Source organism: Orycteropus afer, unplaced genomic scaffold, assembly GCF_000298275.1.
Source record: "Orycteropus afer afer isolate SDZICR_OR568_19922 unplaced genomic scaffold, OryAfe1.0 scaffold00466, whole genome shotgun sequence".
NCBI classification, from domain to species: Eukaryota; Metazoa; Chordata; class Mammalia; order Tubulidentata; family Orycteropodidae; genus Orycteropus; species Orycteropus afer.
The window spans coordinates 487,268-503,616 of NW_006922053.1; the positions used below are offsets into that span (position 1 = coordinate 487,268).

At 60.9% G+C, this 16,349-nt stretch overlaps 1 protein-coding gene across 1 annotated transcript in view; it reads left to right on the forward strand.

Moving 5' to 3' along the window:
• Positions 1-16,349, forward strand: part of HCN2 (hyperpolarization activated cyclic nucleotide gated potassium and sodium channel 2) — a 21,809-nt gene that overhangs the window by 1,487 nt on the left and 3,973 nt on the right. The window contains exons 2-6 of the mRNA XM_007954583.1: positions 13-234; positions 8,842-9,265; positions 10,192-10,353; positions 11,507-11,725; positions 13,076-13,222. Coding sequence (XP_007952774.1) covers positions 13-234; positions 8,842-9,265; positions 10,192-10,353; positions 11,507-11,725; positions 13,076-13,222 — 1,174 coding nt within the window. The remainder of the gene's footprint in view (positions 1-12; positions 235-8,841; positions 9,266-10,191; positions 10,354-11,506; positions 11,726-13,075; positions 13,223-16,349) is intronic.

The window sequence follows — 16,349 nt, forward strand, 5'->3', positions numbered from 1 at the left end:
CGCGGGCCCGAGCCCGGGTCCGGCGGACGAGGCGGGCAGCGAGGAGGCGGGCCCGGCGGGGGAGCCGCGCGGCAGCCAGGCCAGCTTCATGCAGCGGCAGTTCGGCGCGCTCCTGCAGCCCGGCGTCAACAAGTTCTCGCTGCGGATGTTCGGCAGCCAGAAGGCCGTGGAGCGCGAGCAGGAGCGCGTCAAGTCGGCGGGGGCCTGGATCATCCACCCCTACAGTGACTTCAGGTAGCGCCGCTGGGCTCGGAGGGGCCGTCCTTGGCGCGCCGGGGAGGCGGGGCGGCACGCCCGGCGGGTGACCTCGGGCCCCTTGTTGACCTCGGGCGCGCCCGGACCCGCCCCAGAGTGACCTGGGCGCGCGAGGCTCCGCCCTGGAGGGAGCCGAGCAGTGACCCCAGCGCGCTCCTGCCCACGCACCCTGATAGCCCCTGCGGCGCGGCGGGAGGGGTGGGTGCGCGGCGAGGGCTGCAGGGGTCTGAGGACGAATAGAGGGGAACGTGGGCGCGGGGAGGCGGCGGAGCGGAAGGAAGGAGGAAGGAAGGAAGGAAGGGCGCCCGAGAAGGACGCGCGCGAGAGGGGCTGGCAGCGACGGGGTTAAGCGGCCCAGCGCGCTCCGATCTCTACACTCGCGCCCCGCGCCCCCGGGAGGCGCGTCTGGTTCTGCTCCGGGCAGCGCGAGGAGGGGGCGCCGCGCGCGGGGGTCCCTAGGCCGTGTGTTTATGCTCCGAGGTCGCATCCGCTGAGCCGCCGGGCGGTGCTGGGTCAGTGTGCAATAGGTGGGTAGTTGCTAGGGCGGACTGAAGCCGGTCGGCGTGGGTAGGCTTAGGCCTGGTAGGGTCGCATTCGCGGACATTTGCGGCTATTGCTCTGGTGGGTGTCGTGTGGCCGGCGAGGGAGAACGAGGCGGGGGACTGCAGGCCGCGCGTGGCCGCAGGGTGGGCAGTGGTCTGGGGACACAGGCCGAGTGCTGGGGGGGTGTGTCCCCAGGGGTGTGTCTGCACGGTGGGTCACTGGCGTACGTTGGAGTGGTGTGTGTGTGTGTGTGTGTATTGGGGAGGTATGTGTGTGTGTGCATGGAGCTGGTGGACAGCGAGTGGGTAAGCAGGTGCTACTCGTGTGGCCGTGGAAGTGTGGGTGACAGACGTGCCAGGGGACACATCTGTATGGTAGTGTGTCGTGCGTGGGTCTGTGAGTTCGGGGTGTAGCGGTGGAGATGGGAAGCCCGAGCTACTCCTGGTGAGCCTGAGAGGGCTAGCAGCTTCAGCACCAGGGACAGCGTCCAGACGCCGTCGGTCCCCATATCCTGAGGGCGCTTGTCCAGCCTTGTTGTCTCCGACTCGGGGCCTGAGCTCACCGCCTTGTTCTGGCGGGGCTGGGGGACTCTCCCTTCCCCTGGCCTCTGCTGTACCCCCAGTGCTTGGCAACTGGGGAAACTGAGTTCAGGAGCGCGCAAGTCACAGACAGAGCCTGGAAGAAAGTTGACTCCCGCAGCTGAGACCCTCCCTGGGGAGTGAACACAGCCCCGACCAGTGGGTGGGTTTCGAGAGAGTCAGGTGGGACCCGGGGGTGTCCAGGGGGTTAGGGTGTGTCTGAGAAGTGCTGTGGGGGCTCAGCATTCCTGTACAAATCGTCCATGCTGGGAGGCCTGGGCTAAGCGTCCCATCCATGAAATGGGGCCGCCAAGAAAGGATAGACTTGGTTTCCAGGGCTCCCCAGTCCATCCTGTCCACTCCAAATAGGTGGAGAGGAAAATCAGAGCCATTGCGGGTAGAGAGATGCATGCCACCCGCCAAGCAGTGGTGGGCACATGCTGGCTTTGAGGGCTGCCAGACAAGGCCTCTGACCACTGGCCCCTCCTGTGCCTTGGGGTGGCTTCTTGGCTGTAGAAGGGACAGTGTGCAGCTGGGGGTGGTGAGAAGGCTGTGACCCACTCGGGCAGGCTGTGGCCCCACTCTGCACCGCAGAATACAGAGGGGCTCAGGTCGCTATGAGCGTAAGGAGGGCAGCGAGGCTGAGGCTGAGGGGCGTGGCATGGTCAGGGCCCAAAGGGGGTAAGAAGCTACCCACAGTGCCGCTGGGTTTCTACAAACCCTCCTGTCTGGGGAGCTGGCCCCTCGAGGCCCTTCTGACTCGGCGGTGTCCTTCTGAGCAGCTTCGGGCCAGGTGCTGTCCGGAGTACCTTCCGAACCTTGTGGCTCACAGCGACCTGAGGTGGGCGCTGCCCTCACTTCATACCTGAGGATACAGGAGCAGGGAAGTGGAGGCCCTGCTCAAACCCACACGGTGGTTACTGGCGAGCAGGCCCTTGCCAGCTTGCAGCCTGGCTCTGTGCACGCCCCGGCCAGGGGCTGTCCAGGATGTGGCCGGCCAGGGGACCTGTGTCTGCGATCAGAGCTACATGGCGTCAAATTGGTCTTGGTCGGTTTAGCCGCCTTTAAGTGCACAATCAGCAGCGTCACTGATGCTCCGCGCTGTGCGGCCACCAGCATGGGTTTCCGGAACGCTTCTGTCACCTCAGACAGGCACCCGGCCCCACCAGCAGTCACTGCCCTTCGCCTCCTCAGCCGACAGCCACTGTTCCACTTCTTGTGTGTGGGTTTGCATGTTCTAGACCTTTCCCACCGTCGGAATCCCCCAAAGCCTGTCCTTTGGCACCTGGCTTCTGGTCCCGAGAAAGTTGGGAGGTTCATCCGTGTTGTGGGTGTCGGTGCCGCCTTCCTCTTTGGGGGGGGAATACCAGTCCGTCGTGTGCACGGACCCCACTGTGTCTCCGTCGTCTGTGGGTGAGCACCCGGGGTTTTCACTTTGGGGTCCTATGAATGCGTAGTGCTGCCTTGAACGCCCATGCACATGGGCTCGGTGGAGTCCCTGTTGTCAAGTGTTCGGGGTGTGCACCTAGGAATGGGACCTTTGTATATACAGACACACATGCGTATGTGTGCCTGTGTGTACGGTCTGTGTGTACATGTGAGTACGCGTGTGTATCTGTGATGTGAGTGCATGTGTGTTCCAGCTGCTGCCTGGACGCCCCTGCGGGCTGCCCCGCGTGTCAGAGCAGAGCTGTGCTCCCCGCGTCTTCAGCAGCTCATCTTGACGAGGTAGACCTCTGGCTTTTTTGCCAAGTCGCCTGTCGGTGGGTTCAAACTGCTGACCTTTCGGTGAGCAACTGGGCTTTGAAACGTTTGTGCCAACCAGGGACCGTGTGTGTGTGTGTGTGTGTGTGTGTGTGTGTGTGTGTGAACTGTTCAGGAAGGAGGCAAGGAGCCTTTTGTCAGGGCCTTTTGAATCTGCTTGGAGGAGATGATTTGGGGGAGGCTTGAGGCAGGGTCTGGCCCCACCGCCGGTCTGTCAGAAGCCTGGATGCCTCCACCTCCTTCAGCCACGACTTTGTTTCCTGCCAGTGGGCCTGCCCATGTGGCACCCCGAAGGGCCAGTTACTGTCTGGTGACCTGGAGCCGGGGACACAGGCTGTGGAGGGGCCTGAGCGGGGGCGGGCCAGGAACCCAGGTTTAGGCGCCACCTGGTAGAGGCGGGTGTTTCGGGGTGGCTCCTGCGTGCCTGCAGCGGGTTCAGGAAGCCAGGCCTGGCTCTTGCTCGCCTCGGCGCCCGTGACAGGCTGGGCCTGTCTGCCTTGGTTTCCCCATATGTGAGCTGGTGGCGGCAGAGGGGAGGAGTCTGCCTCTCACAGCGCTCTGCCAGCGTCTCCCCCAGCGCCAAAGCTCAACCCCTTGCCCAGCCCTCCCTGTGAGGACAGCTGCACCCAACCCACCAGTTGGGGGCCTCCATCCCTCCAGCCCAGGCTGTGTGTCGCCTCCCAGTCGCGGCCCTTGCCCTCCCTGCCACATGCCGGTCAATGTCCACTCTCCGCTCAGACTCCCGGAATGGGACTTTTTTCCTTTCCGTTCACCTCCGCCAGCGGCAGCATGAGGCCCATGGGCGGGACTCAGTGGATTGGCAGGCCCCTGGGCTCCGTCGTCTGGGCGCCTTTGGACAGGCTCAGCTCGGTGTCTTCATGTAGAAGTCCGTGGGCAGTGCCAGTGGCGCAAGTCCTCGGCTGCGCACTGCAGAACTGGGAGTTCGAGTTCGGCCAGAGGCAGTTCATGCGCAAGGCGGGCGGTCTTCCGAAACCTCGGCAGGTGAAAGCCCTGTGGGGGCGAGTCTGCTCGGACAGCCGTGGACACCGTCAGGCAAAGTCGACGGGAGGGAGCTGGTGTCTTCTTCCTTTATAACCTGGCTCCTGGGGGCCGGAGATTCAAACCCCAGGCCCAGTCCTTGGCCACCAGAAGCACTGAGATGTTCCAGAAGCTTCCATGGGGTGTACGGTGGAGGAGCAAGTTGCAAGGTCGGAGGGGAATCTTTGGGGTGCAGAGAGTTCCCCTCAGCTGGCACCCAGACTGGGAGAGTTGAATTTCCTTGTTTACACCCCAAGGGTTGGGCTTGAATCCGAAGGAAGGAAAGAAGGTGCCCGGAGCCACAGCCGAGGCCTCCCAGAATCCCCGAGGCCTCAGTGAGGTCTTCTGTGCCCCCGGCAAATATTTAAAAATCAGTTAATTGATGTTCTGCCACAGACTACCCCCAGTTCTGAATGCCCAGAGGGGCTGAGACATGGAAACGCCTGTCTCTCGGGAAGGAGGGGCCTGCAGAGGAGGGTGGTAGTGGGCAGGTGTGGGGACACCGAGGCCCAGGGAGAGATGGTGGGTCCCCCAAGGGACCTCAGTCTCCCATTCGGAGCTGGCGACTTCTCCCACCAGTTCCCACTACCTCCTCAGATGGTGGCGACCTAGGGCACCGGGCAGCCCTGGCGCTGTGGGGACTGCGGTGGGCCTGGGTAGGGGCAGCAGGGAGGTTGTGAGTGACGTCTTTACTGCCTTTCCTCTCTGTCTTCAGACTGTAGGTGCCTCCAAGGTCTGACTTTAGTCTCTCCTGCTACAACTGATTTCCAAGTCAATATTCCTGAATCACAGAGCCCTGGTCGTGCAACAGTTAAACACTTGGCTGCTAACTGAAAGGTTGACAGTTCAAACCCATCCAACAGCTGTGCAGGGGAAAGACATAGCCACCTGCTCCCATAAAGCTGATACAGCCTGGGAGAGCCGATGGGACAGTTCCGCAGTGCCGCGTGGGGTCACCATGGGTGTAAATCGACTCTGTGGCCCCAACATGTCCCGCTGTCCTTGTTGGCCAGGCCTGGGTGGGGAAGGGAGGGGAACCGGCCACTTTCCCTGGATGCTGATGCGGGGGGGCAGAGGGCTGCAGGTGCCTCGGTGGACCCAGCCCCAGATGGCCCAGCGGATCAGCGGGAGATCAGGATGGGGCCGTCCCGCAAAGTCCTGGGTGATGAACCCCTGCATCAGGCACGGGCACGGACCTCATTATCGAGGGGCGGAGAGGGGGGCCGAGGGCACACAGCTGACCACTGGCAGACAGACCCATTACTCGGAGGGAGGAATGAGCCGCAGGGCCCAGCCGGGGAGGAAGCCAGCTCCTGGTCATCGTGGGGGGAGGGCAGGGCAGGGGCGCCGAGACCCCTGCCCCCTCAACAGACACAGCCTCGGCCTGGAAACTCACCCCACATCCGCCCAGCACAGCCATCTCCACCTCCCACCTGGACACTGCCGCCCCCGCTGCATGCCCTGGCTGCCAGCAGGGTGTCTCAGAACCTGCTGGGAACCTCCCCTTGCCCCGTCCCCCAAGGCTCTTGGGAGCTCAGCCCCCCATCTCCCGTCTCCCCTGTCTCCCTCGGCTCCAGCCTGAGCCCCCGCCTTGAAGCTGTGCAAACGGCCCCATTCCGGCCTCAGCGTCTTTGCAGGCTGCCTGCGGCCGGTCGCGGCTTGGACTCGGCCAAGCGACTCCTTCTGCGTCCTCCCGGGGCCTCCCAAGCCACCTGGCTAAGGGGCTCCCACCACCATGGGTCTGGGGCACAGCACGCTAGGAGCCACCTGTTCACTGATCTGCCTGTGGCCCACCCTGCGGGGAGTCCCAAGCGGGGCGCTCAGAGTGCTTGTAGGGTGTGCCCAGTCCCGGCGCTGTCTGCCCTGTCTCGGGATCACGGGGAGCCCGGCTGCCTCCCCCTGCAGTCTCCCTGCCCTAATCCGCAGTGCCACCCACTAATCCTCCACCCCACCCCTGCTCTAATCGTCCAGCAGCCCCTGATCCTCCCGGATTTGCCCCAGCTGTAATCCTGGCCCTCTCAGCCGGACGCCCCCATCCTGCGGGGCCGGGTGGTCCTGCCTGGGCCCCTCCTCCCTGTGCCTCTGACCTGGGGCCATGGGGCCTGGGGCCTCCCAGGCTGGGGCTGAGGACAGCTGGGCAGAGCCCTCCCCGACACACGAGGCTGAGGGGCTGAGGGGCCAGTCAGTCTCTGCTGCGTGGCCTTCAGTGAGTCCCTTTCCCTCCCATGCCTCAGTTTCCCCACCTGCCACCAGGCCAGTGATAGCTGTTGCCATGGGGTGTAGTGAGCTCATGGGGGTTTAGGGGGCATGAGCAAAGGCAGTGGAGGCCTCAACCCTCGCGGCCTTTCTGCCCCCAGCCCTGGGGTGATGGCTTTCACCTAGCAAAGTGGGGGCCACTGGGCCACTGCAGAGCTTCACAGGGAAGGCCTGGAGCGAGGGAGCAGGCTGGTGACAGGTCCTACGCTCTTGCCCCAGGTCGAGGCCCCCTCTGCTGCCTCCTGCTGAATGTCCTCGAGCCTCAGTTTCCTATTCCTTAGCTTCTCTGGACGGGAGAGGGGACAGTGAGTGAGCCTCTGGTGGTGTCGGCCACCTGGGGGGCAGCAGGCGGATGCCCTCAGTCTAGTTTGGTGCTCAGGGCCCTGAGGGCTCAGTGATGAGAAGATGCCCCGGACGAGGGCCCACTGTCCACACCCTGATCCAGGTGTGGAGGGCCGGCAGTGAATTTTAAAGCCAAGTCACGTGACTCTGCCCTTCCAGGTGCAGGATGGAGACCCCCACCATCGATCACGTCAGCCCTCCTTAGCTCTGTTGACGTCCTCAGCACCCCAGGTGGCTTTGTGGGGGGCTGTCCCAGCAGCCTATCCCTGTCCCCATTGTGGCCACAGTCCCCCTGCCCATGTAGTGAAGACCTGATAGCACGCAGATGTGACAGTGTTCAAAGGGGACCCTCAAAGGCTGTCACTTCCGGGCTCTTCCTCCTCAATGGGCCGAAGAAGAGACTGAGGTTCCAATGGGTTGGAGAGACTTGCCCAAGGTCATGCGGTTGGTGAGCAGAAGGGAGGCGTTGCCTAAGTCTGGCTGACGCCCCGGGGGCTTAGACATTGGGTCCTCTCCAGGCTTCGGCTCTTACAGACCAAGCTACTGTGAACATCTTGCTACAAATTGCTTTTTAATGTTTTTCTCCTCCTTTTGGATGGTTTCCTTGGGCTCAATTCCCTGAAGTGGAACTCCTGGGTCACCCGGCAGGCGCGGTGTTAATAGCTCTTCCCTTGAGATGCTCGCCAGAAAGATGGAGCCAACTTACAGTGGCTCCCAAAACTGGGAGCTTACCTCAGCCTCGCCAGTGCCAGGGCTTCCAGCCTTCTATGTACCGTGTGGCCCCCTCGGAACCGCGGTCTCTTCCTCCGTCTCTGTCGGTCGGAGCAGTAGAACCCGGGAAGGTCTTTTGGGGGTCCTCCTTGATGTGTGTGTGATGGAACCATCACTAAATGGGTATGGGGAGCCCACCATGGTAGGATGGGGCCTGGGTCCATGTCTAGGGGTGGGGAGAGGACCTCAAGAGTGCTAAGAAAGGCTGACGCGATCTGTGGTCTAGGGAGGAAAGGTCTCCCTGCACCATCAAGGGCAAAATCAAATCGCTTTGTTCAAAATTCAATTCAAGCTTCCTTTTGCCTGAATCTCAGGGTGTGTCGCTCAGACCCCGGCTAGGGCCCTGTGCTCTTGGCCGAGACCCACAGGACCCCAGGGGATCTGACCACAGTGTCCCAGTTGCTCAGGGCCAGCCACACCTGTGGGTGCCCGCGGTGGACCCCAACTCAGCATGCAGGCCCGGCCCGGTGACAGACACTCCTTAAATGGCCAGGCCCTTTTCCGCCAGACTTCCCAGCTGGACGTTTGGCCTCAGGGACACGTGTCCCTTCTGGACATATTTAGGAGTGGAAGCAGCCTGTCTACAGTTTTCCACACGATTTATTATATTAATCCTGTTCCCAAGTCCTGTCAATAACGTTTCCCCGGCTCCTGGCCCCTTCGCTCTGGCCCCAGCCCCATGCCTCTCTCCTCCCTCCTGGACCAGCGCCCTGCCACTTCCCTGTGTCCAGCCTCCAAAGGGGCTTTCAGAAACGGAAATGCAACCTGTGTCTGCGCTTCTCTCAGGTGCCCTGCGTGGGAGCTCAGCTCGTTGAGCTGGGTCAGGGCACCGCGGCGCCTGGGAGCCTGGGCCAATCCCTGCCGGCGGATTCCAGTCCCCTCACATCTGCTCCACTGTGCCGCGTGCCCAGCCCGGCCTCCTGGCGCCCCGTCCCTCTGCTCCTCTTTCTACCCCTTCTCTTTCCCTAATACTTTGAAGGCCAGCTGGTGCCCGGCACACTGTCTGGGTGTTTTTTGATCAGGCAAAACATTTCATCTATTTTTGACCGACCTCTTGGGCTTGTGAGGTTTCTTCAAGGAGGGGAGGTAGGCTCTGGACCGGGGGGCGTGGGCTGGGCAGCCCAGTGGGTGGGTGCTCCAGGAGGGTGGGGACGACTTGCTGGGGGAGGGGGTCCACTCCAGCAAGGAAGAGCAGGGTCACGTCTAGTTTTGACAGGGAGGCGGATCAGTCAGGTCCTCGAGGGTCATGGGGAAGGCACGTTGGTAGGAGCTGTGACCTGCCCCTTGCCTGCAGGTTCTACTGGGACTTCACAATGCTGCTGTTCATGGTGGGGAACTTGATCATCATCCCCGTGGGCATCACCTTCTTCAAGGACGAGACCACCGCCCCGTGGATCGTGTTCAACGTGGTCTCGGACACCTTCTTCCTCATGGACCTGGTGCTGAATTTTCGCACGGGCATCGTCATTGAGGACAACACGGAGATCATCCTGGATCCCGAGAAGATCAAGAAGAAATACCTGCGCACGTGGTTCGTGGTGGACTTCGTGTCCTCCATCCCGGTGGACTACATCTTCCTCATCGTGGAGAAGGGCATCGACTCCGAGGTCTACAAGACGGCGCGCGCGCTGCGCATCGTGCGCTTCACCAAGATCCTCAGCCTCCTGCGGCTGCTGCGCCTGTCGCGCCTCATCCGCTACATCCACCAGTGGGAGGAGGTGAGGGGCGGGCCGCAGGCGCGGAGGCGGGGCTCTGAAGGGCAGCAGGTGCTGGGGCCTGGGGCTGTGGCAAGGGCCGAGGCCGAAGGGCGCTAGGGGCAGGGTCAAGTGTAAGGGTGGGGCCTGTGAGTGGGGGCTAGGGGCGGGGTTGAGGGCCTCTAGGGGCGGAGCCAAGGTGTAAGGGTGGGGCTATGGGCAAAGACCGAGGCTAAAGGGCGCAAGGGGTGGGGTGTGGCCAAGTGTAAGGGCGGGACCCGTGGGTGGGGACTAGGGGCGGGGCTGAGGGCGACTAGGGGCGGAGCTAAGGTATAAGGGTTGGACTGTGGGTTGGGTTAGGGACGGGGCCAACTGGAAGGGTGGGGCCTACGGGTGTGGACAAGAGGCAGGGCTGAGGCCCCCAGGGGCAGGGCCTGCTCTAGGTCACTGCACGGGGTGGGGTCACGGGGACCGCAGTGGCGGCCCTGGGGGGCGCATGGAGATCACCGCGCAGGGACGCACCTGCTCCTCCCCTCTTCATTCTGCCCTGTGGAAGACGGGGTCCGCAGCCACGTCGGAACTGGGGAAACTGAGGCTCAGAGAAGCAGAATCCTGTTACCTCACCTTCATGCAGGCCCGCCATCCCAAATCCCGCCACCCCAAATCCCGCCACTGGAGTGGGTCTGACCCGACTCCTGCTGCGCCCGGGCCGTGGCGAAGAGTCAGGGGGGCGCTGGGCCACTATAGCCCTAAAGGGGAACAAAGCTCCAAGGGTCGGAAGCAGAGCTGAGGGCGAGGCCACGTGGGGGCCGTGGAGATGGGCCTGGGAGGGGGTGGGTGGCCTGGCCCAGCCCGGGGTGAGAGGTGGTGGAGTGGGTGGGTCGCACGACTGAGGACGGGAAGGGGCAGGGGCTGAGCTCGCCGGGGCTCACCCCCTGCCGCCCCCGCAGATCTTCCACATGACCTACGACCTGGCCAGCGCCGTCATGCGCATCTGCAACCTCATCAGCATGATGCTGCTGCTGTGCCACTGGGACGGCTGCCTGCAGTTCCTGGTCCCCATGCTGCAGGACTTCCCGCACAACTGCTGGGTCTCCATCAACAACATGGTGGTGAGCGCCCGCGCCAGGCAAAGCCGGGCAATACCACTCCGGGTGACGCCTCGAGTGCGCCCGCCAGCGCTCCCGGGGGCTGTCCCATATCTGAGCTCCTCTGCGAGTGCCCCGGGGACTGTCCCCTGTCGGAGGGCCCCCTGTTAGTCCTTCTGGGGATTGGCCCATCAAGGCTAGCACACAGCAGTGAGTCTTCAGACCTGAGACGGGATCCTGCGGAAGTCTCTGGGCTCTCGTGTGTTTTTGTCACTCACAGAAGAGGATCCACTCAGTGCTCCCTTTGAGCAGACACTTCTTTCTTGTTTACATAAATGTCTTTAAAAGAAACATTTCTATGGAGGCCTCAGTGGGGCAAGTGCCCTAAGACACAATCCGCAAGGGGCCCAGCGCCTGGTGCCCTAGCAGAGGCGTGGGGGTAGGGAGGACTCGCCTGCGTGGAGGCTGCCTTCACCCCGCCAGGCCCTCCCTGTGTCTGAGCAGGGCCCCAGGGCCACATGTGGGGGTTGGGATGTTTCTTGGCAGGGCACCAAGCAGGTGGGTGCTGATGGGGGCAGGAGCCGCAGAGGGAAAACCCGTGGGTGGGTGCCCGCCCCCGGCGCCTGGCACAGCTGCCCAGCTGAGGCGGCCCATTGTCTGGCCAACACTCACACATGCGGCCCCATTTCCTGAACAGCCGGGTCAGCTGAGGACTCGAGGGGCACGGCCTCCTGGGTGCTGCCTGGTGCCTCTGCCCGCCCTGTCCTGGCCCTGTGACCGGACCCCATGTCCCTGAGGGTCTGTCCCCAAGGTTCCTGGAGCTTTCACCTCCTCTGACCCCACAGACTCTCTGGTCACAAAGGAGTGGGGGCTTCCCCTCTGGGCCTCCATTTTCCCTCAAGTGAGGGGAAGCTGGCTTTTGACCTGTATCCTACTGCTTCCTCAATGACACCTGGGCAAGTCCTGTTCTCCCCCTGACCCTCAGTTTCCCTGTCAGCAGAGTGGTTCTGGATACAGCTGCCGTGTGGCTGGGGCACAGGACCTGGTTCCGGCCCGTCACGGACTCTTCTTGGTTCCCTCTGGGCACAGGGAGCTCACCCCCCGGGCACCTGTGGGCAGGACAAGGGCCCCCTGGGCCTGGGCCTGGGCACCCACCGCCTGCCCTCCATGCCTGCAGAACCACTCCTGGAGCGAGCTCTACTCCTTCGCACTCTTCAAGGCCATGAGCCACATGCTGTGTATCGGCTACGGCCGGCAGGCGCCCGAGAGCATGACTGACATCTGGCTGACCATGCTGAGCATGATCGTGGGCGCCACCTGCTACGCCATGTTCATCGGCCATGCCACCGCCCTCATCCAGTCGCTGGACTCCTCTCGGCGCCAGTACCAGGAGAAGGTCTGTGGGGGAGGCTCACCCAGGAGTCCCAGGGAGGAGGCAGGGGAAGGTGTGGGAGCCTGAGAAGAGCGTCCGTGGCTGTGACAAGAGGAGGGATGGCAGCCCAGGAGCCAGCCTGTTTCTCGGGGGATAGAGCCAAGTGCGGATCAGGGCAAGAGGTGTGGGAGATGCAGGGAGGAGGAGGCAGGATGGCGTCAGGCCCACGTGGGTCTCTGGGCTGTTTGGGATGAGCCTCTGGGTGGGCAAGGCGCCTCGCAGAGTCTTAGAGGCCTGGCCTCAGCCTCTGTGGAGGGTGCGGCCAGTCACCCAACCTGGCCTTGGGGTCTGGGCTAGCCCAGGGAAGGGCCACCTGGGTGCTGGGAGGGGCTGAGCAGGAGTGGGCTGTTGGCCCCCCCAGGCTAGCTCAGCCCCACTCTGTGCCTCAGTTCCACCTTTCTCGGTCCCCCTGGATGCCCTCTCATCATCCTGCACCCCTACTCTGTGGCTGCCCTGGCTGGGAGGCTGGGAGGCCCCGCAGCAGTGCAGCAGGCCGGCTGGGTCAGCCGGGCCCAGTGCCAAGTGCCCTGGCTGTCCGGAAGCCGCGGGGCCTCCCAGCGAAACATAAGCTGGTGCTGCCACCCGCCCACCATCACGGGTTCTGCTGAGCTCAGGGCAGCTGCAGCTGGGCGGGGGCTGGGCAGGCCCTCCGGAAGTGGGGCTGGGGCACCCCGGGCGCCATCCTGGGACAGCAGGGCCTGGCACCCATGGCTGCACCCCTGCCCTGCCTGGGAGGGGCTGGCCTGACCATCGGTTTCTGGAAAAATCAGCAGAGAGAGGGGTCTGGGGAGGGGGTCTGGCATTTTGGGGGAAGTGGGATTTCAGTGCAGACTCGTGTGAGGGGTCTGGGGCCGAGCTGGTCACCATTTCTCAGGGGTTGTTGTTGTTGTTGTGATGTGCCGTCGAGTCAGACCCGACTCATAACGACCCCTCCTTGGGTTTCCGAGGCGGTATCACTACAGAAGTAGATTGCCCCATCTTCCTTCTGAGGAGTGGCTGGTGGGTTTGAACCGCCAGCCTTCTGGTTAGCAGTCAAGTGCCTTAGGCACTATGCTACCAGGGCTGTCAGATAACATTCAGGAGCCCTAATTATGTTTGCATTTCAGAAGAGCAGCGAGTAATGCTTTTAGCAAAAGTATATCCCTAATGTTGCGTGGTGTATACCTACACTCAATCCTGTTGGTGGTTATGTAAAATGCTAATGTCCCAGTGTCCGTTTTTGTTGCTGTTGTGAACTTGGGGGCCCGATTGCCCCCTGGGGCCTGGGTCTCCTGCGGGTGGCGGCGCTGACCCCTCCCCACCCTCTGGTTACAGTACAAGCAGGTGGAACAGTACATGTCCTTCCACAAGCTGCCTGCCGACTTCCGTCAGAAGATCCACGACTACTATGAGCACCGCTACCAGGGCAAGATGTTCGACGAGGACAGCATCTTGGGCGAGCTCAACGGGCCGCTGCGGGAGGTGCGGGGCGCGGGGTGGGCCCCGCCCTGGAGGCCAGGAGAGCCTGGCCCAGCTGCAGCAGGAAGGATTTAAGCTAGACTCAGCCACACACCCTCAGCGGCCATGGGCCCTGCGGTGGGCCGCCACCTCCCACACCTGAGGGCACCCCAGACACCCCCTTCCCCAGTGGTCCCAGGTCCCACCACCCCCACCTACCGTCTGCCCCATCGGAGGACCAGCTGTCTGTGCTAGACAGAGAAGGGAAACCACAGAAAACCCTGGGAAGGGAATTGGACCTTCGTGTCAGAGTGCCTGTACAGGGTTCGGCTGCTGCGAACGCTCAGCTCACACCACGAACACGTACTGCCCCACCCATTTGTTCAGCCTCTGTCCATAGTGCCGGCTGTGCCTGGGCTGCTGGGTCAGAGCCCACACCGCAGTAGCAAGGCCCACACCGTCTGTAACAACGCCGACACTGTAACAAACAAGGCCCACACCGGCCCACGAACCAGATGCGTCTAGTCTCTCAGTGCTGGCGGCCCCACCCACCTGCCTCAGCGTGCCGGGGCCACATGGCAAAGTCCCACACACAGCGAGCTACAAAGCCTGCACCCTTCTTGTCTCAGCCTGGAGGGCAGGGGTCCAGACTCGGGCTGTGGGGCTCGAGGGGAGGGTCCTTCCTAGTCTGTCCCGGCTGCTGTGGCCCAGGGGGTCCCGGGCTGTGGCCACGCCCTTCCCTCTGCTTCCATTGTCACTGGCCTCTGCCCTCTGTCTCTGTGTCAGTTTCTCTCTTTTTACACCACCACTCCTTGCATTAGGGCCCCTGCTGCAGTGTGACCTCATGTCAAGTAAGTGCATCTGCAGTAAACACGGTCACCTGCTCATGGACTGGGGTTGACTTCAGTGTAGCATTTTGGGGGACACAGTTCAACCCACACAGTGACTGAGCCGTGACTGCATGTCCTGCCCCTGTGCTGGCCGCACTGCTGCCCATGGCTGTCTGTCCGGCCTCGGAGAGGTGGGGCTGAGGCACAGGGGTGACTTCAGTGACTCGTGGTGTCACAGAGAGACCAGGCAAAGGCCTCGGGAGTGGACAGCAACAAGGGGTTTGAGGAGTGGGGCAGACTTGGCGCTGAAGAGTTCTCTGGGCTTCTTGTGGAGGGACCATTCAGACACATCGTTTTCTGGGGCAGGAGGTGGTTCTCTCCAGTGGAAAGCTCTTACTGTGTCTGATAGTCTTTTAGCATGGATGCTGGTCCAGGGTGAACTAGGAAACTACACGTTTCTGTTTCCCCGTCAGTTCTCTCCTCCCTCCCTCCCTCCCGGCCCTCCCCTCTTCCTGTTTGATACCTGAGTGCTTTGATTTATTGCCTTCTTTCAGTTGAGGAGGAAACTCGATTTAAAAAATATCCAAAACTACTTCCCAGCTCCTCTCATCTCTTCCATTTGTGGCAAGTCATATACAGTAGTGCATTTTTTTTTTTTTTTTTAAATTGTGTTTTGGGTGAAAGTTTACAGAGCAGATTCAGTTTCCATACAGCAGTTCACATACACTGTGTCTCATGACATTGACGACAGTTTCCCACAATGCAACAGCTCCCCTCCCACTTCCTCCGGACAGTCATCTCTTCCCCGTGCCCATCCCTCCATGCACTCCTGCCCCCTGAGCTGTCTCCCTGTGCATAAGCAGCCCTTCTTTCTCCCATGATTGGTCTCTCCAAGGAGTGTAGCTACCTCAGGTACATGTTCAACTCCTATGCCTGTCTTTTGTTTGGCTGGAAACCACAGGAGTGGGTTCAACCCACACCTAAAGGGCAGCTAGGGGCGACAGTCTCAGTGGTTCCACCAGGCTCTATCCGACCAGCAAACCTGGTCCCCCCACACACACTTTTATTTTTCCCCAAATGATTTTGAGTTTTGTTCCACGTTGTTCTCCCTCTCTATCCAGAATCTCCTACATAGATCCCCTTCCAAGTGGTTGACAGTGGTAGCGGGGCACCATCTAGTTCTTCTGGTCTCAATAGTTGTGTAGGCTGCAGATCGCATGGTGTACCAGTAGCTGGGACTAATTGTTTCCATACATCTTTGGTTTTCTTCATTCTTCTTTGCTCTGGACAAGGAGAGACCCATCATTGCATCTACATGGCTGCTTGCAAGCTTTTAAGATCCCAGTTGCTACTCACCAAAGTAGGAGGTGGAACAATGTTTTGTGTAGTATGTTATGCCAATTGAGCTTGATGTGCCCTGTGGCTATGGTCCCAAGCCCACAGGTTCAACTATTCAGTCCCTCTGGGTAGCTGGCTGTGACCAAGCAGTGACTACAACCTTGTCCCTTGTCAGCTCTACTATACACTTGGAAATTCTTACAGAACATACAAATACACTTATAGGACCATTGTCTGCCAACCCTGTACATGGTCTTGGGTACACTCCCCACTTCATAGACATGCCTAATAGTTCAGCCTGTCCACTCATCTGTCTACCCGTATACCTGTGTTTGTCCTCACTGACAACGCAGTACTGTATGTGCAAAAGGGCTCATCTTTGTTTTCTGTACCTCCCATGTACCTCTCTATGTCTTTCTCTTCCTCAGTGCCACCATGTTGATCACTCACATTTGGTACATTCAGTAGTGCATATTTTTAACATAATTTTTTCCTGATTACAGAAATAATTCAGGCTCAGTATAGAGAGCTTGTAAAACTTAGAAATGCTCAAAAGAGAGGGGCCCTTCAGTCTCCCTCCATCTTGCCCTGCAAAGGTGGCCACTGTATACCCATTAGTAATGGTGGCCCCTCTAGGGCTTCCACACACTTTTCTTTATAAAATACTATAGCTCTGCAAATCCTATAAGGAGCTCTGCTGGTGCAGTGGTTAAAGCATTCAGCTGCTAAGCAAAAAGTCAGCAGTTCAAACCCACCAGCCCCTTGGTGGGAGAAAGATGCGGCAGTCGGCTTCCGTAAAGATCACAAAAAATAATAATAATAATTCACCACCATCAAGTCAATTCCAACTCATAGCGACCCCTTTTGGGTTTCCGAGGTGGTAAGTCTTTATGGGGGAGCTCTGGTAGCATAGTGGCTAAGACACTTGCCTGCTAACCAGACGGCTGGCGGTTCAAACCCACCAGCCACTCCTCGGAAGGAAG